Source organism: Watersipora subatra, chromosome 7 (assembly GCF_963576615.1).
Source record: "Watersipora subatra chromosome 7, tzWatSuba1.1, whole genome shotgun sequence".
NCBI classification, from domain to species: Eukaryota; Metazoa; Bryozoa; class Gymnolaemata; order Cheilostomatida; family Watersiporidae; genus Watersipora; species Watersipora subatra.
This window is the reverse complement of record NC_088714.1, coordinates 24,272,295-24,298,805: the sequence shown is the minus strand read 5'-3', so window position 1 is coordinate 24,298,805 and position 26,511 is coordinate 24,272,295. Positions and strand designations below refer to the sequence as shown.

At 41.3% G+C, this 26,511-nt stretch overlaps 2 protein-coding genes across 3 annotated transcripts; both read left to right on the top strand.

Annotated features, from left to right (window-relative positions):
* Positions 1–1,256: 1,256 nt before the first annotated feature.
* Positions 1,257–4,114, top strand: LOC137400157 (glutathione S-transferase 3-like). Its single transcript, XM_068086472.1, has 5 exons — positions 1,257–1,284; positions 1,460–1,618; positions 2,605–2,703; positions 2,793–3,034; positions 3,838–4,114. The coding sequence occupies exons 2-5, from the start codon at positions 1,483–1,485 to the stop codon at positions 4,000–4,002; spliced, it is 642 nt and encodes a 213-aa protein (XP_067942573.1). The 5' UTR covers positions 1,257–1,284; positions 1,460–1,482; the 3' UTR covers positions 4,003–4,114.
* A 1,021-nt stretch (positions 4,115–5,135) lies between these two features.
* Positions 5,136–25,761, top strand: LOC137400190 (glutathione S-transferase 3-like). Of its 2 annotated transcripts, none has more exons than XM_068086512.1 (5): positions 5,136–5,345; positions 9,251–9,409; positions 12,563–12,661; positions 22,109–22,299; positions 25,484–25,761. In XM_068086512.1, the coding sequence occupies exons 2-5, from the start codon at positions 9,274–9,276 to the stop codon at positions 25,646–25,648; spliced, it is 591 nt and encodes a 196-aa protein (XP_067942613.1). In that variant the 5' UTR covers positions 5,136–5,345; positions 9,251–9,273; the 3' UTR covers positions 25,649–25,761. The 2 variants fall into 2 exon arrangements, with proteins under 2 accessions (XP_067942613.1, XP_067942612.1); XM_068086511.1 differs by having other exon boundaries at positions 5,141–5,345; positions 22,058–22,299.
* Positions 25,762–26,511: the final 750 nt, after the last annotated feature.

The window sequence follows — 26,511 nt, the reverse complement described above, 5'->3', positions numbered from 1 at the left end:
CCGAATGGATTCGATGCCATTTGTTTCAGAAAATTTGCGCACATGGCATTCCTGAAACTACTATTCGACATAACAGATGCTCACTGCGGATGAATTCGAATTGATAATACTCAGTTAAGCTCTCCCCAGTAGAAGGAAAAAAATTCAGCGCATTTCATCACACTATCACTCGGGTATATTCTAACTACTATTGCCTATGACAGGCTGCTCATACGACAATGGTGGAATAATTACCTTTTCATTTAATTTATTACCTTATTAATATAAGTAGCTGAACTTACCAATTGTACAGATACCCATTGCACTGGTACCAACCTCTTCCTAGGCTTAACCCTTCTACTATCAAAAAAGTTTTTTTACTAAAAGCGATTGTTGTTCATACGACTTTTGAAGTAATAACTGTGTGGCAAGCAGTAAATTATGTTGCTGTTTTGTAATACAGAAGAAATGAAAATTAATATTATTAATAATAAAGAAAATTCTGATCAGTCATTTTGGCTGAGTTAGTGCAACAAGTGCATGAAGTGTGAATTGAAAACTGACCGTGCCCCGAAAGCTAGCCTACTTTAGCAAGTTCTGTTTTGAGGAGTACACCGCTAGTCTTGAAAAATCGATCTAGTGCGACTTTATCATTGGAACGGTAAAGTGTGAATTTATCAGCAGAGGTCAACTCCGCATCCATTGCAAGCATGGAAACCCAGGGAATGTGCGCCAGCCTTCTCAAACATTGAGATGCCCTACTAATAAGTTGATTATCTTAATGCCAAGGTTATGGAGGCTGTCAACTAATCTGTTGTGTTGCCATCAAAATAATTAAATTCACATTTTGTTTAATAGAAACAAGTTTTACTATAACGTTTTATCTGTGGATATTGTGAGTAACACTTTTTTATTTCGTTAATGATGTTAAACAAAAGAGAGGTAGAAAAAGATGAAAACATAGTTTCCAGTAAAACCGTTACTTATTCTGCTGAGTCATTACAGAGCCACAAAGAAAGAATTTGGCTAGCTAATTAATCTTTAATATCAGTAGCAGTGCCAAGTCATTGATATTTCACATGATGATGAAATGCAAGGAGTGGATTAATTCATCTATCACTGTATACCATCTTTCTACTTTTTAATAACACTTCAAGGAGTTGGCTTAGCTCAGTATCTGTATAAATTATTTCCTATCCACCCCTTACATATGTACATATCTGAGCTGCTTAACTATATAAGTGGCAACAAATGCAAGAGAGAAGGTATCACTCAAACAAACCAGTAGAACAAAACATCTACAAGGTAAGCTGTTCATGGAGTAGTATAAATTATTGATATGAGAAATACCTTACTGTATGACATAGATACTAGCTATATAGCTACTAGTGTACGTCATGGAATTTACCATAGGAAACAAAGAAATCTTGTTGAACAATATATGTTATACTTTGCATACATACCACTTTATGTTTTATAGAAGCAACTAAAATAGACACAACAATGGCCCAGTCTGATAAGTTGGTATACTTCAGTGTCAGAGCTCGAGGAGAACCAATTCGTATGCTCTATGCTCTGGCTGAGAAAAGTTTAGATGAAGACAGACATGACTTCTTTCAGTGGGACAAACTAAAGTCAGGTAAGACAAACCTAGTCGATTCGCTGTTAGTACAACTTGTGAAGGACTAATCTGCAGAGTATGAATTCAGGAGCAGTTTGATTAGTTTCTAGTCATTAAAATGTGAAATTATGTTTACACATCAATAAACTGAAGGCTGTGAAGTGGCTTTTAATTGTAATAACATTAACATAATGTTAACATTAACATAATGTTAACATAACATTAAGGGCTGTATAATATTCTGTCAGGGCATAACTGTATAATATTCAGTCAGGGCTTGACTGAATATTATACAGTCAAGCCCTGACTTTTAGTCGTCTCCACATACATATTTTTAACAGGCATATTTTTAACAATATATTTGAGCAAATTTGAGCAATTATTTGGCTCATAGCTAAAGTAACTTCCATGAGATGATGTGTCATGAGAACATCTGGAAAGACTGGTGATAACCTGAAATGAAAAATGTAAAAACTAGCTTACACAATTACACTAGCTTTACAAAAACCAGCTCACAAAGTTATACCTAGCTTACCTTGTTTATCTTTATCTCCACTTTGACCTTCCAACTTATGCATTACTGAATCTGAACTTAACTTTACTCTTTAAAGTGTAGCGACAAAAAAACCTATTTTTGTAAATTATTATTTTATTAATTCAGTAGGTATTTAACATTTAATGGTGTGTAATTACCAGCATACACATTAAATACTTATTATAGGTACATAAGGTAGTAGCTCTGATTAAACAAATTACAGTGTGTTATTATGAAAATAATTGTTTCAGCATATGATGGCTTTAAGATAGTTTTTACTGTATGTATATTTTCCATTAGTCAAGTAAAGTATAAAAAGTTGTGTGGAGATTTTGATCGCTTTAGACTGGTGTTACATATTGAACTGTTAAATGGTATTAAATATTCATAATTTGAAAAACATTTCTATTTGAAATGAAACTATTACCAATAAAGTAATATATATGGTAGATGCTATATCTTGTTATAGGTATTGAAACTCCTCTTGGACAGCTGCCAACTCTTACCACCAAAGAAGGAACACTCTGTCTTTCTAACACCATCTCAAGATATGTTGCCAAAAAATTTGGTGAGTTGAATTATTACAACAAACTGCTGCATTCATATGCTCATGTACTTTTCTAGAATTAGTTTGCAGAAAAGAACTTCATGTTTCAGGATTGGTTGGAGAGGGTCTTTGGAATGAGACACTGAATGACCTCATAGTAGAGACTCTCCAGGAGTTTGTCAACGGTTTAATAAAACAAGTTATAGTTTGGAAGGTTCTTAAACTTGTGCCAGAACCTGAGGATGGTGAAAAGGCTGTTGAGGGACAGAGAGCAGAACTCTTAAAACGTCTCGCGTACATCAGATCCATTAAAGAAAAACAGGGAAAACATAAGTTTCTCCTTTGTAACAAAGTAAGTAGAACTATTATTCGCATGTATATAAAAGCACAGCTTGATAGGCTCTGACAGGCTCTGACAGGTTTAATCTGCAGTTGCACTTCTTATCATGCCCGCTTTTCTTATAATTCGGATATTTCATGGTCTTCGACTGTTCAGTACTCTTCCAAGAGGATTCTCATTTTTTCTTATGCTAGAATATACAGGTAGAGTAGTAATATAGTGAGTGGCAGGGTTTAGTTGGTATACTTCTAGTTTCTAAATCCATGCGAGATTAACCTCTTATGAGATTATAGACAATAACTGTTGAACTCAGCTAGCTCAAGGGTGATTTTTAAGTAGATAAGTGCTTTAGTACACCGCAAGTCAAGTTGAAGATAACCAAGACAGTCTCATAAGTCCTTAGATTAATTTTATACCAAGATCTATATGACCTTCAGGTTTTTTATGTTTGGGATGGTAAAAGTTAACACCGCTGTCTGCTTAAGTAAGTCCCATTATTACAGCAAATAGTTGAGCTCGTGGGGGGAGCGTGGTTAGGGGCAGAGTAGGGTGCAACAACTAGCAGATGTTTTGCTGTGCCACTAATTAAATAAGTTTTATCTGGTGCAGACTACTTTTAAATTTTTGATTTAATTGCTATCTAATTACTTTTAGTTTTTAGCTCTTTGCTCTGATTGACTTATAATCATCAAAATATAGGAAATAAAATTATTGGGAAAGTTTTAAAGAATTTTATACCAACATTTTTGCTAAGGTCCTCACAAAGAGTGTACACAGTTTGGTTAATGTGTACACATATTGACTATATATTTTAGATGCAACTGGCAGATGTTTGGCTTTTTAACACTTTGGAGTTTTCCAAGTCAGCTCTTGAAGATGCAATGGAGATAACTCCTTGGATCAAAGAATTTACAGAAAGCGTCCAGGCTGACCCAAAGATGAAAAAATATTTTGCGACCAGACCCGATGCTCCACTTTGAAACAATCATTTTTTTGTATATTAGTAATGTGACATTCAAATACAACTGAATAAACATTTTTCTAACATCTAGTAACATTACCAGCAGATATTCAATAAATATGCATATGAACAACTCATAAATTCCTTTGGTATTTCCTCTAACGGTATTCTCAGGGCTACTTGAAACAACGGCAAACTACAAACATCTGCAGTACATTTTAGCTAGAGTTGTCCACTCACTGTTAGGCATAAATATTGAAAACATTGGTGTGAGACAATCATAACAAAAATCATTTCAGCTTTATTGCATGTGATCCAGGCTTTAAAGAAACTCCAGAACCTTAAACATGCCTCATATTATCCACTTTAGGGGATACGCTTCCTAAAATATGTTTACCTCTCATGTTTCCTCAAACAATGAACAATAAACTAGGAAGATTGACGTAAATTACATGACGATGACAAGCCCGAAGCCATGACTAGCTATGCTATTGCGTATTATGGGCTTCATCACTCTTCCAGCTTTTTTCTTTGTTATAAACTATAAATAAATCAATTCATCAATGAACTACTTTTGTTGATGAGAATAAATCATTAATTCATTAATAAAACAATATTAAAAAGAAATACCAAGGAAAAGTAAATTCTATCAACATAGGATGTAATTAAACTCAATGACTAAACTATGAACATGTGGGAAGCTTTGTCAAATACAACACTTTACTGCTCTACACAAGAGTGCTCCTTAGGATTTACCTAATTTTAAATATAAATCCTCCATCTCTTTTATCAACAAGCTAAAATTGTATTTGCAGTGAGTATTGCAACAATATTATAATGAATAATACACTGGTACACAAAAATTAATAGCTACAAATCGAGTCCCCCTACAAGTAGGTCAAAGAAAAATGTGCCAAATCATGTTCGCATTTTGAAAAATATGGGTCTCACGATTTTTCTCATAGTGAATTTATGCCACAGCTTCTACAGGATGGAAAAATCAAACATAAAGAAGGTTATAGCATGCAAGGAATATTAATTTGCACCCTAAAGAATTCCATTGAAATGCATTCTAATTGTTGTCGAGTCATCTTGGTTAGACGCGGAGGAATTAATTGAAAATCAATCAGTCTGGAGTTTCAATTGAGCCTGCAGAGTCACAAACATTGCCTTGCACGTCACAACTAAGCTTAGGAAGAGGCGGAGTTATTCAGTTGTGGTTTTGTTTACCCAATTTGACATCAGCAAGTTTGAGCCACACTCCACCCAACAAAAGTGTCGTTAGCCATTTATGACCAAACAACTGCAAGGGAGAATATTATTTGAGAGAAGCAAGCCAGGGCCCAGAGTAGCATCTACGAGGTGAGTAGTATTGTTCATGACTTTGCACACGGTTGAAATGTCAACACAAACAGCTATCATTGTAAATATTTAGTGTACAAATTAGCAATATTTTATATTTCTCAAGCTATGCCGATTTTAGTATCTCAAAAGCTAGATCTTCATCTCATGCTCTAATTCATCTCAAGTAAATTGGTGTGAAACAAAAAAGCCTATCACTCTTTTACCAGAACCGTACATTGTCCCTTTTGTCATACGCTGCTCCAAGCTGGTATCCTTTGTATCAAAAAGTGGCAAAGAAGAAATTAAAATAGAGTTCTGCTACCTGATATGAACAGTTATGATCAGCGTCTAAATGCCCTTAATGCTGGGAGCTAAATGTGTTTTAAGATATTAGCTGTTTAAAATACTCAAATCGTATTTGTAACCTGCCTGATCATCCATTACATTCTTAATTCCCAAAAAAATCACAAGACTTTATACCAGACACCAACACATTCCCAATTTACATTACAGAACATCATACTGCAAAGGAGCTAATTTTTCTTTCAATACACATAATTTACTTTACTATTTTCAATCTCATGGTCTAAATTTCTTTAAATGGCATTGACCGCTATTAACTATAAATCCATGTAACTTTTACTAAAGGAATAATGAAAAACATGTATTTGTTAGAAAATCTTTTTTTAATGCAATACACTCTGCACACAGAATCAGAAAATACTTTGGGTAGGAACAGTCATAGAAGCCAGTTCAATGGCTCAGCCAGAGGACAAACATTAGTCAAACCGAAGTCAAGGACAAATCAAGTCATTAATCAAACGTATTATCAATATTACTAATCTATGCTCAAAGCTTTGAAATAAGAATTGTTAAAAACTTTATGACTACAATAGCAAGTATATGTTTTATTTTATAAACATATACTATAAATATATGTATATATATATTACCTTTCTTAATAATGTAGGCTATATAATCAGTACACAAATCGCCAAATTTTTATTTCGAGAGAAATTATTGTTGATATCGTGTGGCAGAAAAAATTCGCCTAACGAAAGCATAACGAAAAAGCATCGTGTTTCCTAAAGTTAGACAAAAAATGTATATAACAGGGGCATCAATGGGCGCAATGCGAAAGTTTAATTCTAAGATTTTAATAGCTATAGCTGGACATACACAGACACAGAAACACAGACACACAAACTTTGAGAAATATATATATATATATATATATGTATATATATAGATATGTACACATATATGTACACATATATGTACACGTATATGTACACATTTATGTACACATATATGTACACATTTATGTACACATATATGTACACATATATGTAAAAATATATGTGTACATATATGTACACATATATCTATATTTCTCAAAATTGGTCGTATGTGTATTCGCATATTTATGTATTCGTTGTTTTGATTGTCTAGCTAGAGCTATTATTCCAGCATTGCGCCCACACGTTACAATGCCCTGTTAAGAAATCTTTGATCATAAGGTTCAATTACTATATATGGGCCCATGGGGTCAAGGCAAACATTTATAGAAAGAGCTTCGACATTCTCTCGCCGTGCGGTCAGACAAAGACAGTATGATATCTCATTTTACATTTGCACCAGTATCGATTGAGTAGTTGTTTTTTGTAGTGTTTTGTGTAGTTAAAATAAATTAAGAGAAAAAATAAAAACAATTGTGAAAGTTTTTAAACTTTGTCAAACAACTGTAGCTTTCAAACTTCATATCATGAGAAAAATGTTTTGTGCAAGTCAATAAAAATACAATAAAACAACTATAAAAGGGTTTAAATGTAAATGTGAAATAATTAGCAAGTAATAGCTAAATTAAGTCTGTTTTGCTACGATTAAAATAAAATATGATTCGGTAATGATACAATTAATAATGAACTGAGAAAACAAAATAAAAATTCTGAATATGTCGAATTAATAATAACAGTTCTGGCATAGAAGTGCGTGTGTATAAAAAAGGTTACTGTCCCATCAAAAGCTATCCATCAAAACTTTTCTTCTGATATCCAGTTTGAAAGTTAGAATGTCAAATGTTGTTATATGTTAACCCTTTTACAGGTGGTGCGACATTAATGTCGTTTTGCGATATCGATCCTAGTGGGTGGTGCGACATTAATGTCGATATCGTACGCACTATGTATTAAGACTTACTACTGGTCTGTGTTCATTTTTCTAATCATTTAAATACGTTATAAAGTGAAAGAACACATGTGGCGACTTGAATAACTACATTTTAGCCATGTATCTTTTCATTTCAACTTGTTTTGGGGCGATCGTAATCAAACGTCATTCAATGTTTTTTTTATTCAGTAAGATACTAAGCTTTTTCTCCCGATCGAATTTTATGCTTTTATGCGAACAAAAGAACTTGCTATTGGTCTGTGTTCGTATTTCTATCAAATTAAATACTTTTAAAGTAAAAGAACACATGTGAGGACTTGAATAACTACATTTTAGACATGTATCTTTCCATTTCAACTCGTTTTGGGCGATTGTTATCAATATCGATGTGTTTTTTACTCGGTAAGATACTAAGCCTTTTTCCCCCGAAATGATTTTTGCTTTACGATCATTGTCGATGCCCTTTCTTTGTGCTTTTTTTACTTAGTGAGATCCAATCATTGATCTTTTGACAATACAAAAAACATTTTATAATCATGGCTTCATCTTCCCAACGACCTGCTAGATCAACTTGAAGGGTCCAGTTTGTTTTGGCAGATTCTATAGTTGATGACTCAGACAGTGACTCAAATTTTTCTGATGTGAATCTAATGGACTTTGATATAAGTGATGAGTCTAGTGATGACATGCTTCTGTTGTTGGGCCAAGGGATGGTGGAGGAGATGCAATCAGTAATGATGTGGTTTGGAATGTAATTAGAAACCTTACCAATGACAAATGCCCCAATGCCAATGATTTTACCAGTCCCATTGGGCCAGTATTTGTTCCACCAGAGGTATCTTGTAAAATGCTTTATTTGTAATATAAATACAGAATATGTTTTTGATACAACAATATAACATGATCGCAAAAAACAATCAAATTTTTCAATTTTCTTAAAAAATAACATGTGTAAGGGTAGTTTAAATAGCTCATATAGGCACAAAGGATGTAAAACTGTTTGTACAGTGCCTTGTTATATGATACAAACCTATCATTCAACTATAGTGTAGCAAAAAAATATCATTTCAATAAAGTTTCAAAATTTTCATTTTTTTGAAAAATTAATTCACCCGTGACGAGCTGATATAGGCTCAAAACTCACCTGCGAAAGGGTTAATACGAATCAATCTTCTGACCAAAGACTTTTTTATTACCCGGGCAACGCTGGTTGGCACAGCTAGTATATATGGCATCTGTCGATTGTCTATCATCTGTCGCCTGTCTGCATTCCGGCTATAGATCTTAAAATCTTGATATTAAAATCTTGATATTGAAATTCCGCATTCTGATGGATTTGAACTCATGACGATTGTATCGACAAGTTTTTTATCCCGATGCTCTACCACTGAGCTAGAACACCATAGTAATCAGATACGTTCTAATATAACGGATACACCATGCGAGTGCTAATTATTTTAGCCTTAGGTTTTCCACCAAATATTGTGAGATTTGTATACAGATTTTGACATTTGATTGAGATTGAGATTACAGATACAGAGATGCAGCTAGTGTATACATATATGTACATACATATGTAATATATGTACGTAAATATGTACTTCTTTTTTACATATACACTTTATTTTTGTATATATATATAAAGAAAAATGTGGACAAATATCTCCCACTCCCAAATACATGTGGCAGTGTCTTAATCTTCATATGAACCTATGTCTGGCATATGTCAACAGGTGCTACAATTTTTTATGTAGGAACAGCTAGAGCAGCCATCACAATGGCACAGCAAGACAAGTTGGTATACTTCAGTTTGAAGGCCCGTGGAGAGCCAATACGCATGCTCTATACTTTAGCTGAGGAAACCCTTGGAGAAGAACAACTTGATTACTCGCAATGGAAAACATTGAAATCAAGTAAGAATAATAATGATATTAGTTAGAGCAGTTAGGAGAGGTTTAGAGAACTCAACTTTAACCCTATTAAGTAAAACTTTGCACTCAAAGCTGCAAGTCTCTAAAGAAATAAAAGGCCAGTAGCTGCTTGGTTACTTGGAGTTGTGATACCTTTGAATATCCTGGCAGAAGGATATTCCAACCACTTATGGCCATCAGAAAAACATAGCTTCTGGTCCACCAGTGGTTAAGCTCCTTTATTATAGTGCAGGGGTCGGTAACCTTTTCTACTCAAAGAGCCATTTGGACCCGTTTTCCTCAGGAAAGAACGCAGTGGGAGCCACTAACCCCCTTTGATATTTTATATTAAAAAAACTACATGAAACGTTTTTGTTTAGCTTTTAATGCTTTTATACCATGTTTACATCAGAAGATGAAAGGGTGTGGCATGTATAATAATTCAACTGCTGAGAAAACTAAATTACACTTTTGCAAAGAACAATAAAATAACTAATAATAACTTGAACGTATCGTAAAAATATTATGTTGTTTTTAAGGTTACTTTTAAGAAAAATTGCAACTTCATGTTTAATTCAGTCCTTTTAACAAAATGCCTAACTTAAATTCTAACTGCAGCAAATGTGCTACGTTTTTTCTGTGTGCTGTCATTTGGAGTGTTTGGTGAGTAGGCGTCCATTTCTCATTACATATTAAGCAAACTGGCTAACTAGTCTCATCAGCAGTGAAAGCAAACGAATCAGCCCACGGAGGATTAAATGTACTATTTTCCTCCGCCACTTTTCTTTTTTTAGTATTTGCCATAGTTTGCCTACCTGAGGGAAAATCAAAAAGTGCTGTGCCAGTTGGTGTAATTTTGGCGGTTTTATTGACGCATAAATAATGACGCATAACAAGCGATAATGTTTGATTTATCACCGTAACTACAATTTTTTAAATCATATCACCAAATCTAGTGATAAAACTTTTATATTTTTATGAATTACTTAGCATACGGTAAAAAAAGAAAGAAAGAGAAAAAAAGGAAAAAAATACAAAATCAGAGGGAGCCGCAGCGAAGGGATGAAAGAACCGCATGCGGCTCCGGAGCCGCAGGTTGCCGACCCCTACTATTGCAGTTATTCAAAAACACAGATGGCCTGCCACTGTTTTAATTGAGATAAGTCTCTATATGTTAAGCCAGCCATGATACAATGTTGAACAGAGTTTTTATGAATTCATTATTGGCTTTAGTAGATGCTAGACACTTACAATTGTTTATTGACCCAGCTTAACAACTACCCTACAGGATGAAAATATTCGTTGGTTATAAAAATTCGCGATTTCGCGAACAGTCAATTCCGCGAATTATTAAATTTCGTGAATAATTAGTTCTATTTTTAATTACAAGGGAGAATAACTACTGCATCAAATTAAAAACTAGTCACTAGGCTAGTTTTTAATATAAATACTAAATGTAGTTGAGTTCCAAAACATTTTTAAAATCATTGCTTGGGCTTTGAGCTAACAAAATTTCCAATGCATCACATTTATTTACAAAATTATTCAAGGTTGTCACAAGATATGCAGAATGGCGTCATCGCGAAAATAGCCACTAGGCAGAAGTACTAAACGTAGCCGAGTTCCAAAACTTCTTTAAAATCATTGCTGGGCTTCGAGTTTTATTGCCATTGCATCCAACTTTACAAAATTATTCAAGGTTTTCACAAGTTATTTGGCATGACTTCGTCATTGCAAAAAATCTCTCCTAGTCATTATACATTGAAATTAACTCCATCAATCTCTAATACCGAAGTTGAAGACGATCATGATTCTGAGCTGTACACTATGGTATGTATTTGACTTGCAGTGCAGATACGTTTTTTCCATAATTTACTGCATTAGTTAATTCTTTTGTTTCAAAACTGATCGCTTTCATTAAATACTTCAGCTATTGTTTTGTACTTCCTTAACACTTGTTAATATTTTTTCTTTTTTGTGTTGACTGCAGATTGAGAATGAATCAACCTACTCCGATTACAAAAACTAGAGACAAGTAGTAATATTCATCAAGGCAGGAATATTGGCAGAGAAGCAACCAGTTAACTTAGACACCTTCATCGACAACAACTCCTTGATATCGCTGCAGCAAACATGATTAAATTATATATTTTATTTCATGTATAGATATATTATAATTTATTACAAACTTGAGTGTACAAATAAAATATTTCAAATGCAAATAAAATTTTACAAACGATGAATGGAGTAAATATAAACAGTTTAGTACATATGGCGGTTGTCTAGCAATAAAATTAAACTGATACTCTTAATAAGTGAATACTAGCGTATAATGGTGCTCTCTGACTAGTTATTTTGGTAATAGCAGCTCTATCGCTGTCACTGTCTTTGGTAGATGTTAAAGGCGATTCTCTTGCTACTACATGACTGGTAAGGAAGTTATCATCAGAACTCTCCTCGTGGCTTACTATTGCAAAGTTCTGCCAGTTGGCCAAAGATTTCTGCTCGTAAAGGCGTTTTTGTTCCTTTTTTTAAAACAGATATATTCTCCTCGTTAGCAGCTGCGGTCACTTCTACCTCAATTTCAAGACGTCCCTGATTGATTGATGATCTTCTAAAAATGACATCTACTACCCTTGCAATCATTGTGCTTCCGTGTATGATGAAAAATCTCTCTCACACTCTCACACTCTCACACTCTCACACGGTAGGGATGGAAAAAATAAATATTGCGTTTTACCGAAGAACCAAAGTAAAATTCAACTAATTTAGTAAATGTGAAAAACTCATCACTTACCACAAATTGTTGGTTCATCAAAGGCCTCAAAATCTAGGAATATTCGTGAAAACCTCTGAACGCAGAAAAAATTTATAGCTTAGCACGATCGACCTGTACGTGTAGTTGTAAGCTAAATAAAAAATGAAACACGCAATGTGCGCATGCGTATGATTAACTCTATTGGTAGATGTAATAGAGTTAACTTTTCATAGAGAGTGACAGTTTTCAGCCGCAAATAAATTAATCTGCGAATATGCATGAAATGGCAATTTTCGCGAAATATAACTCCGCGAATAAATTCATCCTGTAGGGTACATACTAGTAAATTGTAAATTTTATACTCAGTTACTGGTGTGTATTTGCACATTGGGTTGTAGCTGTGGAGACACCACTGGGACAACTACCAACTTTCATAACCAAAGATGGAACACTGTGCCATTCCAATACCATTTCAAGATATGCTGCCAAGAAGTTTGGTGAGCATGATAACTGCCCTGGACTCTTCTAACCTAGTTTAACTAGGAACTGGCAGTTCTGAAACGTACAATAGACACTCCTACAGTGTAAATAATCCATTCCCAGAACCTTTACGTTATAAGGACTTTACATTTTTTCACATGTAAATGCCCAACCCATTCCAAGATCTTTCCAAACTAATCCCTTTTGCCCTTCAAATTTGAAAACACTAAACCCAACTTTTAAATTTAATGACTTCACAGTAACTGTGATATTATTGGTTTGTATTGACAACTTTTCCCTTTTTTATCACTTTCACTTGGTTCCACTTGATTACAGTAGTTTTATCTTAAGTAAAACTACAGTAACTGTAATCAAGGGTTAAATTGACATCAAAGAGCTCACTCCTTTGATGTCAATTTAACCCTTCGAACCCTAGCCATTCTTGTCAATGTGTGTCAGTAACCCTGGGTAATTTGTCCAACGATCAAGTTTTTAAACTTTGATTAAATATATCTAAATGTACTCCTAATGCAATGATATTTGGTGAAACACTAGTAAAAAAGTCGAGCAACTTGCAGCAAATTTCATAAAACAGAAAAAAACAGAAAGTATTTCACCATTATTCGGGCGAAAACTATGAAAATTCGTACAATTTAAAAAACCTAAACACATTTACAGTAGTATCATATCCATCGAGTGCACGTTCATCATCATTTCATGACTAAAAATAAACTGTAAAATTATAGTTAGTATCATAAAATTTTTCATTTGCATCACAACCATCCATGGCCTACCTACCAACGAATGAGTCGTATCAATTTTTTCGCGATATCGTTTTAATGAAATTTGTTATTATAACGAAGGGCGTAGATAAAAATATTTGAAAACTGTTACAAATGCAAGTGAAATTTCTGGTCTAACATCCCCTGCAAGAATTAATTTGATTGGTCTACGCTGTTACTTAGAAACAGCTTTTGTAAACAGAGCCATGTGAATGCCGGTATTCCAGCCGCTAGGGTTTCTAAAACGCCCTACGCAGTGCCAAAATAATGACCGTTAGGGTTCAAAGGGTTAAATCAACTTTTTCACATTTCTCTATACAGCAAGGTCTAAGCTGCAAAGAAAATAAGCGATATGTCTAAAACAAAGTGAAACAAAAATGTATCTTTACTTTAATCAGAGGTAAGTCTGTCTATCTGTCTGAAGCCAGGGTTAGAGGTTAGGATAAAACATCACTTTCAAAGATACTCCAACTCATGACATTTAGCATTGTATACCGACACTCCAACACCTGCACCAATCAACCGCCTTTTAGTATTTCTGAATAATTGTGCAGCTACTTATTCTCTGCACTTTATCGGCAAACCTTCCAATCTCTCATAGTTACTAATATATATTGTTAAGGTCAAGCGCCTTCCCTTAACTGGCTACTGCAATCCACCCCTGTTTCAGGCAGAGAAAGAGTGTATGAGTTCAAAGTGAATAAGTTTGTATTTGACTGTAAGCGCCACAATCAATGTACAACAGAGGCATTCACAACTCCACTGGGAGCCTGGCCCATCTTGCCAAGTCACCCGATTTACTACCATATAAAAGGAAGGTGGATATGTACAAAAACATGTGAAAACATAGCACACGGTCGAAACTGAATATAATAATAATATAAAAAGAAGTATAAGTATGATTAAATAATTATTGGTGTCGCCGATTAAAAACGTACAGAGTAATAAGAAATAAGCATATACAACAGTCAGAGGAGACGATTCACGATATTTAAAAGGGCAAGACAGTATAAGGCATATAGGAGTAAATAAAGTAAATGCAATGTCCGCCACACTCTCCCCCCATTGGAGACACCGGCCTTCAATTCTCTTTCTCGGGGGACGTCGTCATAAACTGTCTTAAGCCTTCGTAGAGACTCGCCCATCGCTCTAGTCGTCGGATCTCTGACGTGAGTCGCCTCTTTTTGGTAGCTGTCTACTGGCCCTCGTCTCTTGTCTGACGTATTGTACCTGCGGCCCTCCTCCAATCCGTCGCATCTTCCTTCAGCTGGCGTTGGCGGCGCCCGTGCCGCTCGAGTAGTTCTGAGCTGGGTGGCCGCTTCCCTAGCATTTCGCCCAGGCTTCAGGGCTCCTTCTTTCTGGTAGTGTCCTAGTGCAGCGGGCCTGCCTGAGTCTCCCGGATTTTCACTAGGCGTAAGTAAGGTTTGCGATTGCTGGAATGCTGCCGTCTCGAGGTTTTTTGCTGTAGGTGGGAGGTGGATGTTCGCGCCGGCCCCAAGCGATCGCGTATAGGGCGCCCACTGACAGGGCCATACTTTTCCATTTGGAGCTCTGGCCAGCCTTTCTCCTCGCAAAATCTGCTCCACTCCTTCTGGTCAACCAGGTATACCACCGGTTCTTGCTCCCCTCAGTGTCTGTGTTTGTAGTGCAGCATCAGCTGGTCCCTAGACTCATGTTGATAGCGGCACGGACACACATAAATGGAATGATGTTGCAGCACGGGAATCCGTACTCGCTTCCTTGTGGCTGTGTAGTGGCAGAGGTCGCATCTACCCTTTTCCACCGCGTCCTCCACGTGTCTGAGGGTAGCGTCGGATATATATCTAACTGTACGCACCACTCTTTCCTGTTGAGTTCTACGTGGTGTCTCCCTATCTCTGACACTCCTTACGCGCGGCGTCTCTCCTTCCGAGACAGTCTCTGCTTCTGGCAGGACGTCTGCCAGATCGTCGTGGTCGGCATGGATTTCCAGTGGCTGTTCAGGATGGATCTCCTTCGAAGCTATCGTCAGGCGGGGTCTCTCTATCGGCTGCGCAGGCTGTACTCTCTGCATCTGGATCAGCAGCTCCTGGAGAGATGTATCTAGCTGAGGAGCAGATGGCATAGTGTTGGCAGCAGCGTGTCTAATCACCAAATGAGGTTCTTCTTTGCGTGTGCTGCCGCTGTTATGTGAGAGTGGCTGCGCATGTCTGGTAAATGGAATCCCCGTACCTGTAAGGCTGTGCCGTGACTCTCGCAGGTTGGGGATTATGCCGTACGTCCTTCGTCCCTGGTGCCGGCCGTTCTGGAAGGGGAGTGGCTCCACGCAAACAGTGCTAGGGTGCGGGTTCGAATCCTGGCCTGGGCAAATGTCTTTTTCCGCTGTTTTCTCCCCTTTTTCGGCCTCGGTGGCCCATGACTGCCCTTCCTGTGTTACTGCCTGGGGTGGTACCACGAGTGGTGGCCACTCCAGATTTGTTACTGCTGGTGGGGGGCGCAGGGCTCTGGCCCCCTTCATGTTGGGCCCTCTCTTGGGCTCCAAGGTTGCAGGAGCGCAGCCCCATGGCTCCTCACACGCGCGATAGAGTTTCAAACGTGCCTCATTCTGGACGGTCTCTTGGCCTTGTCTCTTCACCAGGTAAGTATGGTTCGGCCAGGCTGTCTTGACTAGGTACAGCCCCACGAATTTGGCCTGTAATTTTGGGTTTTCACCTCACCGCCTTCTCTTATTTACCAGCCACACCAGCTCCCCGGGGCATACAGTGGGGGTTCCTCATGGTCCTCCTGGCGCACCTCCATCTGTCGTTCCCTGAGCAGGTCGTGGGCCTCCAGCAGTCGTCTGTCCAGCTCTAGCACATACCCGGAGGCGGGCTTCGGGTCGAAAGACGGCTGACGATTCAGGAGCTGGTCCGGTAGCCTCAGCTCCCGTCCCAACATCATCAGGTTGGCGGTCTCTCCCGTCGCCGAGTGGGGGGTACCCCTGTGGGCCCGCATGAGTTGAGGCAGCAGCTCGTCCCACTCGTCCTGTCCCTGGCTCAACAGCATGACTCGTAGGGAGTCGCCCAACCCTCGGTTGGCCCTCTCCACGACTCCATTCGACTGAGGGTGGTACGGGATGGTGTGGGTCTGAGTGACCCTCCAGAGCTGGCACAACTCCCTCATCAGCTAACTCTCGAACTCGGCCCCCTAGTCCGTATAGATCTGCTCGAGCAACCCAAAACAGCAAAAGACCCTTTCATCCAGGGTCTTGGCTACCTCTGGGGCTGTGGCATCCGGTATGGCGATGGCGTCCTGCCATCTCGTGAAGTGGTCCGACAAGACCAGGATCCATCTGTTCCCTCGCGAGATCGTGGGTAGGGGTCCCACCAGATCTACCACGACCTTCTGCCAGGGTCGCCCGGCAAACAATTCCTGGCGCCCTCCCGCAGACTTGACTCCTCCCCTCTTCGCCGCTTGGCATATCTCGCAGCTCCTAACCAGCCGTCTGACCATGCTGGTCAGCCCGGGCCAGTACCAGGTGAGCTGCAGACCGCCGGCCGTCCTTCCTATGCCGGAGTGGGCTAGGGCGTGCGTTTGCCAGACCCTGGTTTCCCGGAGGGCCGGTGGACAGACAGCACACCACCTTGCTTTGCCCTGGGGAGCCACCCTGGCCTCCAACACACCATCACGCCTGATCCTCAGGGATTCGCGCATAGCGCAGAGTACCCTGAGTTCCTGGAATCCCAGCTCCAACTCGCTTGCGGGTACTGCCTCACCAGCGTGAACCGCGCTGTAGATGGTGGCCACGGCTCCCTTGCTTTTGGCCTGAAGTCGTGCTAATGATCTGGGGTCTGTGGCCACTCCAGCGGGTCCCAGCGTGGCCCCAGCCAACCCCGGGTCAACCGGACTAGTCAGAGCGTTGGCTGTCTCGGGTCCCAGCGGGCTGACTGCCTCATGCACGGTCCTGGCGACTTCAGCCTAGCTCTTTTTCGTTAGAGGGTATCTTCCAGCGTCTCAGGAGGTCACTTGCTCTGCATCCGGGAAGCCCAGAGTGGCCGGCTCCGGTTCGACCAAGCCTGCTTGGGAAAAAGCAGACCTGGGTTCCTGCGAGTCGGCCGTCTCGCGCGCGGTTCTGGCGCCTCCGGACGGAGCTTCATGTTCTCTGGAACCATAGACTGCTTCTTCTTCCACCTGCCGGCGTGTGGGTCCTCCATCTCTCTGTTCTATTTGGCTGCACTGGCTGCAATCTTGGCACGTCTGTCGACTTAGCCCGTCATCGTTCCCATGCCTCTGCCCGGCTCGGTGTTCCAACGTGAAACGGAACTCCGCCAAGATTTCCAACTAGCGGACTACCTGATGGGACGGGTCCTTTCGCCAGCACAGCCATCGCAGGGAGGCGTGGTCGGTGCGGAGCAAGAACTCTCGGCCATAGAGGTAGGGTCGGAATTGCTTGACAGCCTTGACCACTGCCAACAGTTCCCGTCAAGTGACGCAGTAGTTTCTCTCTGCCGGAGCAAGAGTCTTGCTGCAGTACGCGATCACTCGCTCCTTCCTTTCTTGGACCTGAGAGAGCACCGGCCCGACTCCGCACCCACTGGTGTCGGTGTCCAGCACGTACTGACTCCGGGGGTCAGGGTACCCCAACACGGGTGCTTAGGTCAGGCTGGCTCTGAGCTTGTCAAACGCAGCCTGCTCCTCTTCTGTCCATCTCCAAGGCGTCTCTTTCCCCACCAGCCGGTGTCGGGGCCGTGCCGTGGTGGCGAAGTCTGGGACGTACTGCCGATAGTACCCGACAGTACCCAGAAAGCTTTGCAACATCCGTACCCCATGGGGAACCGGCCACCGCGCCACGTCTTCCACCTTCCTGGGATCCATAGCCACTCTGTCCTGGCTTACCACATGTCCCAAGTATCGGACACTGGACTGGAGTAGCTCGCAGTTCTCTGGCTTCAACTTCAGTCCAGCCTCCCTCAGACGTCGGAGCACTTCTTCCAGGCGTTGCAGGTGTGTGGGAAAGTCCGGAGCAATGACGATTATATCGTCAAGATACAGAAGGAGGGTCTTCCAATGGAGTCCTTGCAGTACCCGCTCCATCAGATGCTGAAAGGTGGCTGGGGCCGACATCAGGCCGAAGGGCAGCACCTTCCATTTTCAGAGGCCAGTCCTGGTTGTGAAGGCCGACTTCTCCTGGGCGTCGGCGTTCAGCGGCACCTGCCAGTACCCACTAACGAGATCCAGGGTACTGAAGATCTTATTGCCGGACAGGGCGTCCAGGCTCTCGTCGATCCTTGGCAGGGGATATGCGTCCTGTTCCGTCATGGCGTTGAGCCGCCTTTAGTCGACACAGAACCGCCACTTGCCGTCCTTCTTCCTAACCAGGATGATGGGCGAGCTCCACGCTCCTCCCATGGGTTCAATCAAGCCCTTGTCCAACAGCTCCTTCACCTGTCTCTCTGCTTCGGCTTCCTTCTCCGGACCCAACTGGTGCGGAGGCTGTCGTATCGGCCGAGTGCCAGCGGCCACTGGGATGGAGTGCTCCACTAGCGTGGTCCGTCCCACATCCCCGTCTGCCTTGCTGAACATGGCCTCATACTGAATTAACAGGTCAGCCAACTGGCGGCCTTGTTTCTGGGAAGTGCATTGCTTCTCGACCTCTTTATACAGCCCTTGCAGGTGAGGGGGCACTACCGTCATGGCATCCACCCCTGTGATCGGGGCCGCCACTTCCCTCTCTCCTTCCTGTGGCATCTCCACGAGGGGCTCCTCCACACAGGTATACCACCCCACCGTGGTTCCCGACCAAAGAGTCAGGAGCTGTGCTGCCGGGTTAAGACACCGCACGAGGACTTGTCCTTCCGCTCGGGGCTCGTTGAGGCTTGTGGCTATGGGTGGTCCCTCGGCTTGTCCCTCTATTATCCCTAACGGACAAAAGTTGCGGGTCGCCACCCTGCACTGCACAGTAGCCTCTGTCTGGGCGGGGATGGTCGCTCCCCTCACCAACTGCACCTTGCTCTGGAGTAGCCAGCCGTGGCGATCCGTACAGGCCAGAGCCCGGCCATCTACCTTGACCACCGGCCGGTCAAACTCCAGAGTGCACTGGTGGGCCGTCAGGAAGGGCATTTCCAGTATGGCGTCTTCACTAATCTGGCTGACGACGAACGTCTCTTCCGTCTTCACATCGTGCAGCCGGATAGGTAGGTGCACCACCCCATAGAAGGGCAGGCAGGTTCCGTCAGCCAGGAGCCTGTGGCTGTGGCTGGCCTCCAGCCGATTCCTCACCGCCTCTGGGAGACGATCGAACACTTGCCTGTTCAGTAGGTTGGTGGTGCAACCTGTATCAACCAGGAACTGCAGCGCATGGCCCTCCACTTTCCCAGGCAGGAAATAGCTGGTGCTGTGTGGCCTATCCAAGGCCTGTTCGCAGGTCGCTTCCTGTGTCTTCTGGGTTGGAGTCGTCTGCACGGCCCTTCTGGCCGTGCCTTCTGCAGTTGCCTCGGCTTCCCTCTCGCCCTTCGTAGGCGGGGGGCGGCTTCTGTTTTCGTGGTGAGTTCTGCTCCGCCCCTTACGGGTGCGGGGCACTCGGGAAGAGTGAGTCCGAATCATTCTTGGTCCGGGCTCCATGTAATCCCCCCGTTCCATGGGTTCCAGACCAGTCACTTCTCCTTCTGACCCGGTCATGAGTATTTCGTACCGATTCTGCGCCGGCACTACCTTTACTGTTGACTGCCCCCGCGACGCCCTAGTCTGTTTGGGATAGTTCCATCCCTTGTCAGGGCCTTCGGTCCGGGACGGCCTCTTCTGGGTAGCTTTGCCGTGTTGTTTGCCCGCGGCCTTGTCGCGACTAGTAGTGGGCACTAATGCCGCGGCCCGTCCGAGTTTTCCGGCACCCTTTTTCTCAGGTTGGGGCACTCCTTCCGGGGGTGTCCTTTACCCTCACACTCCCAGCAGATCAGGGGTGACCTCTCTTTCTCCGGCTTAGGTGGCGTGCCTGTCGGCGTCGCCTTCCACTCGGCTCGCATGGCCGTGAGCAGCTCTGTAATATTCTGCAGCACGGTCAACACCGGTCCCGCCTCGACTTCTGACTTGGCTGTGGCCTGCACTGGCCGAGCCTCCTTTACCTCGCCGTCCTCCTCGTCTTGTAGAGCCCGGATGGGTCATTCTTGTGGAAGGCGTGTCGGTTGTACTTGCAGGAACTCCTGCCCTGCTTGCACGGCGGCTGCCAGTGTGGGAGGGGGGCATGGCCAGGAGGTGGCGTTGCAGAGCCACGTTGCCTAGAGAGTTCACAAACTGCTCCCGGGCCAAGTTTTGCTGGAGCGGCTCTGACAGTTCCCCGTACGCAATGCGTACCAGCCTTTCCACTTCCGTGGCGTGCTCGTGGAGAGTCGCGCCTGTGGCTTTCCTCAGATTGCTCAGACGGGCCTGCGCCTGTTGAGAGGAGGTGCCGAACCGGCTGCGTACAGCCTCTATGATGGCCTCCATCCCCTCGGCGCGCCCGCAGTCCTCGGCTTCTTCCTTGAGCGCCTCTCTCAGATACAGAGCAGCCCTGGCCTCAGTCCATGCGTTGGCCCGGGCTACCTCTCCGAACCGGGCTATGAAGTACTTGGGGTCCTCCTTCCCCAAGTACTGTGGTGCCTTGAATGGCTGCGCCGGGCCCTGGGCCCTGGGAGCCACCAGCAGGCGTTCCAGCGCATTGGCTAGCCGGTCGGTATCTCTGTCAGCACTCCTAGCTCGCCTCATTCCGTGTCTTCGTCGTGCCGCCTCTTCTTGTCTCTGCGAGGGCCAGAGTACTCGTCGCTCTTCCACGGCTTAGGGGTCAAGCCCAGGTTTTAAAGACTTATAGGGCCGTCTTGGCGACGAATCTTGCCTTTCCTGGAAACCCTGCGCAGTTCGCGATCTTCCTCAGGCCGCCACCCTTGGCAGTTGAAGAGTCAACTCCTCTTCCTCCGACCGCAGTAGCTTCGGATCGGCCGCGGATCCCACTGCTTCCACCAGTGTTAAGGCTAAGTGCCTTTCCTTAACTGGTTACTGCAATCCACCCCTGTTTCAGGCAGAGAAAGAGTGTATGAGTTCAAAGTGAATAAGTTTGTATTTGACTGTAAGCACCACAATCAATGTACAACAGAGGCATTCACAACTCCACTGGGAGCCTGGCCCATCTTGCCAAGTCACCCAATTTACTACCATATAAAAGGAAGGTGGATATGTACAAAAACAGGTAAAGACATAGCACACGGTCAAAACTGAATATAATAATAATAATATAAAAAGAAGTATAAGTATAATTAAATCATTATTGGCATCGCCAATTAAAAACGTACAGAGTAATAAGAAATAAGCATATACAACAGACAGGGGAGACGAATCACGATATTTAAAAGAACAAGACAGTATAAGGCATATAGGAGTAAATAAAGTAAATGCAACATCCGCCACAATATGATAAAAATGTCCTTATATGGGGTTTTCTCTCCCAAGTGTGTCAAGAGAAAAACAATATTTTTAAGGCTAACTATGAGATTATCGATATTCAAATCAAACTTGACAACTTGCACCAACTTGACGCTCTACATTATATAAAATTTTTTACGTAGTACAAACAAAAACTTTACATAAATCTTTTACATTATGTGGATTTCATGTTATAGGAGGGCCTACTGTAATTGTGCTTTTTAGGGCTGGTCGGAGAGGGCCTTTGGAATGAGACACTGAATGACCTCATAGTAGAGACTCTCCAGGAGTATTTTAACAACCTTGTCAGACGTGTGATAGCCTGGAAGGTTCTTAAACTTGTTCCAGAACCTGAGGAGAGTGAGAAGGCTGTTCAAGAACAAAGAGCTGATTTATTAAAAAGAATAGAGTACATCAAATCTATCGCTGACCAACAAGGAAAGCACAAATTTCTGCTCTGCGACAAGGTACTGTGAAAGATTTGTACAGGTTGACATTTTGGTGACATGTTGGTGACATGTTGGCGACAGGTCGGTGTCAGGTTGCTGACAAATCGGTGACAAGTTGGTGATAGGTTGATGGTTGATATGAGGTCGGTGACAAATCAATGACAGGTCGATGGTTTAAAGCACATAAATTACATAAATTTTTATTATATATTTCAATACATCAGAGTCTTGGCTTTCGAATGAGCCTATATTCAATACACAAAGAATAATAGAACTATGAAATACGGGGTGTCAAAAGTACGTCTCGCAAAAAAAACACTTGGCTCAGGTAGTCAAAATGTGGCGTCATAATTCTCATTTGGCCTTAGGTCGTCGATCCCTTTCGCTGCCATTGAGGCTGCGTTTTTCTGTGACAATCGGTGCTGTTAAACCCAGAGAGCGCTAATAATAAACTAAGATTCTAGATAATCAACAATGCCCGCGATCGTGCTAACGCCCGACCAATACAAACACATGTTCTGGGTTAATTAATTATGCTTCAATAAATGTACTGTCGTTGATAAAGGTAATGAAATCACATCGATTAAATTATGACCTGCGGTTGCGTGGCCCCAGAGCCGTATAGTTTCACAGAGTCCCGCGACCAACAGAAGCGTATACGGGAGCTCACTCGATTCCAAACAAACAGGCCATGCCTACTATTTTTATATAAGTTATAATGGAGAGACTGCAACATTAATCAACAAAAACTACTCCCATTAGCAGTCACTTTAAAATTGATTGTTGTATAATGAACCATTTGAAAGAAAACAAAATTTCCTACAAAAAGCTGCTAATAACGTTTTTGTAAAAACGTAAAGTAAATGCAAAAAAGAGCGGTATTGAGAGCGAAGTATGAATATTCCATTAGAGATCAGTATGTCGATCGAGTTTGTTTGGAATCGGACATTTTTGTTTTCGGTTTTGGTCGCGAGACTTTGTAAAGCTATCTGACTCTGCCAGTACAGAGCTGTATAACTTCACAGAGTTTTGCTGCTAACGGATGCGCATATCGGAGCTCGCATGGCTCCAAACAAACAAGCCGCGCCCACTATTGTTTTATATAAGTTATAATGGAGAGGCCGCAACACTAACCAACAAAAATGACTCCCATTGGCAGTCACTCTGAAATTGATTGTTGTATTATACACCATTTGAAAAAGGACAAAATTTCCTACAAGAAACTACAAATGATTTTTTGTAATAAAGTAAAGTCAATGCAAAAGAGTGAGATGTTGAGAGCGAGGTAAGAATTTTCCATTAGAGATCAGTATGTCGATCGGGTTTGTTTGGAATCAAACGTTTTTGTTTACGGCTTTTGGTCACGGGACTCTGTGAAACTAAACGACACTGTGTGGCCCTAGGACTAAATGTCAATCGCACTTTCGCGAGATCACGCAATGCTTGAAATTAATTAGTCTCAGTCGTCACCCTTAACATTGCATTAAAAATAAAGAGCTAGTGCATAATATCATCGGGAAAATATAGTATGGTTCTTGGAGTCTGAGGTACTTATCATAGAAATAATATGTACATGGAGAACTAATGACACTGATTCCTTTGTCATCTTCATTCGTTCTCTGGAGTTGTCCTACCTTCGTCTGCCACTAGCGTCATTATCGTCACTTTCGTAGTTGATAAATAAGCGGTAAGAGCACACAACAACGAATATGAGAATTGTGACGTCACAATTTTCGAGACTATGCCAGTAAACTTTTTCGCGGTAGAGCTCTGGGGAAATTCTATAAACACCAACCAATGTCTGTCTCACCATGGCAAACAAAAGCTTATTCGAAAGCCAAGACTCTGATGTATTGAAATATACAATAAAAATTTATGTAATTTATGGGCTTTAAGTCGCAAAAGGACCATTAGTGGTGTTAGGAATGGTCACCCAACCAAAATTGCTCCAGTGCTACACCAGTTGACTGTCTAGAGACCCTGAGAGTTAAAGATGCCACAATAGTTGATCAACACGGTTATTTTGGATGTTAGTCAGTCCCAAGCCTAGAGAGTTTTACCAAAGAATCAGTAAACATTTGTGACTGAAAAAAAGGTTTTTAGGCTACAATGAAGCGCAATATTTCAATTTCTTGTCGTTAGTCTCTGAAACTACTTCAAAAACGTTAAATCAGTTTTTCGGAAGCACTAATTAAAAAACCGTTTTGAGCTTTTTATTTTTGTTAAAATTTTACCACTTAAATGATAATATGACTTAAAGTCACTTAAATGATAATATGATGAAATCGAGCTGTTATCGATGTAAATTCACCTTGTTTATTTTCTATAGTTATGAAGCGTAATAATTATTTTTACCATTTGCAACATTTATAACGTTCTGTCCTAGAAATGCCTGCGAATAAAAAACAAGATGCAAGCAAAATTACTGATTTTGAAGTTGAAGCACTCATGGCTTCTGCTCCTTTTTCTGTACAGTGGACCACTTACTCCTCCATCCTTCTGGTCTGAAGTAAATGGCTTGTGTATGCTAAAACCGTGACAACGGGTTCCTTCTCAGATTTAAGTTTTCTAGTTATTACAAACAAAAAAGGCTTGAGTATAGGCAATGATAAGCTATTAAAGCAATCTTCCCAGATTAGAATAATGATGAATTTCTACAGCTTATAGATTTTCATAAACTGTCAGATTTTTGCTTGATACCACTTATGCTCATTATAGTAAAGTCATGTACTATTCATTGCAGCCATGATTTAGTGGTTCACCAAGGAAATCCTCTTGAGGTATACAAGTTTATAAGATTAACCGCTTTAGAACAGACAAGCAATACAAAAGTTAAAAAAAAACTGTTTATAGTATAATATGACAATCTTTTTTATGCACAGACCGATTTTTTAAAATAATTTTTTAGTATAAAAACTCATGCCAGGGCATTGCATCATAATCTCATTTATATGTGTTAGATGGCAAAACAATCAGTCTAAAACTAAAACCTAAACTTTTCGCTTACAACCATAACCAGCAGCTATTTGTTATAGCAGAATCTGTCTCACTGGCAGCACTCACACCTCTTGTTGTGTAACTAATAATTTCTAAAGCCCTGCTACTTTTCAACAACTACAACTCTCAAATTCCATATTCATGGAATTAAATGAAAACTCTTAGAATAATATACCTAGGTTTAGCTTGCTCATGTGTGTTCTAGATTCAACTGGCTGATGTTTGGCTGTATACCACACTGGAATTTTCAAAGTCAGCTTTTGAAGATGCGATGGAGATAACTCCTTGGACCAAAGATTTTACAACAGCCTTTCAAGCGAACCCCAGAATTAAACAATATCTTGCAGTCCGACCAGAAAGCCCACTTTAGTCAGCATTTTCTCAAATGTTTTGTTTCCAGTCGCTTGAGTACTGTTTATTTTTGTTCGAAATGTAACATGTGCAATTATAGTAAAACCATAAATCAAAATATAACGCACCAAAGCAAATAAAAGCTATTTCGTGCTTTTTTTATATCTTTCTAGATACTCCTTAAAAAAATATTAAGGGGTCAGTATTATTGACCCTAGAGTTATTCTGACCACCTAGTTACTTTACAGTGTCTCTGCTACACTTCTGATAAAAATTGCTTATTTATGATAGAGGGTGGAACTGATAAAACCAGGTTTGGCAGATTGCTGATTGTGAGCTAGAAGTGTAACAACATTAGTTTCTCGTGATGTCTGTAAGAAAAACCAATAACTAAATAGGAGTTGTCTGCCCTCTTTGAACTGTCAGTTCTTTTTACTGTTTAGCATACATAATCCTCAAAAAGCAATGAAAGACATTTCAGTAATAGTTGAAAATACATTGTTCCTGCACCACAATCACTCTATAGACAGCTAAAAGCTTTATGGTTTGTTGATATTGTGGGATGTTATGTGGTTAACCGAGGCTTTCCTAGGATGAGCCAGTCATGCAGTGGTTGGCTTTCATTGAAAGCCAGGGCTTTCGAAAAGCTGTTTATTTTACAAAAAAGCCGAGGTACTATCTTACAGATCTTGCTATATAGACGAGCGTGAATCAGTAGTCAGGTAGACAAACCTCATTCATTAAAGTGACTTAACTGAGGGAGGGAATTGTCATGCCTTTGCTGACAGGAAACCAGTGGGTGGTGGTCTAGGCATAAGAGATCATTGTATAGCAGCGAGGTTGCTGATTTGGCTTGCGGCAACCTGTAATGCTGAGTAGGCA

Coding starts and splice junctions, on each gene's coding strand:
- LOC137400157 (XM_068086472.1), top strand. CDS start 1,483: ATGGCCCAGTCTGATAAGTTGGTATACTTCAGTGTCAGAGCTCGAGGA. Junction 2,704..2,792: donor ATATGTTGCCAAAAAATTTG/GTGAGTTGAATT, acceptor TTCATGTTTCAG/GATTGGTTGGAGAGGGTCTT. Junction 3,035..3,837: donor AGTTTCTCCTTTGTAACAAA/GTAAGTAGAACT, acceptor TATATATTTTAG/ATGCAACTGGCAGATGTTTG.
- LOC137400190 (XM_068086511.1), top strand. CDS start 9,274: ATGGCACAGCAAGACAAGTTGGTATACTTCAGTTTGAAGGCCCGTGGA. Junction 9,410..12,562: donor ATGGAAAACATTGAAATCAA/GTAAGAATAATA, acceptor ATTGGGTTGTAG/CTGTGGAGACACCACTGGGA. Junction 22,300..25,483: donor AATTTCTGCTCTGCGACAAG/GTACTGTGAAAG, acceptor TGTGTGTTCTAG/ATTCAACTGGCTGATGTTTG.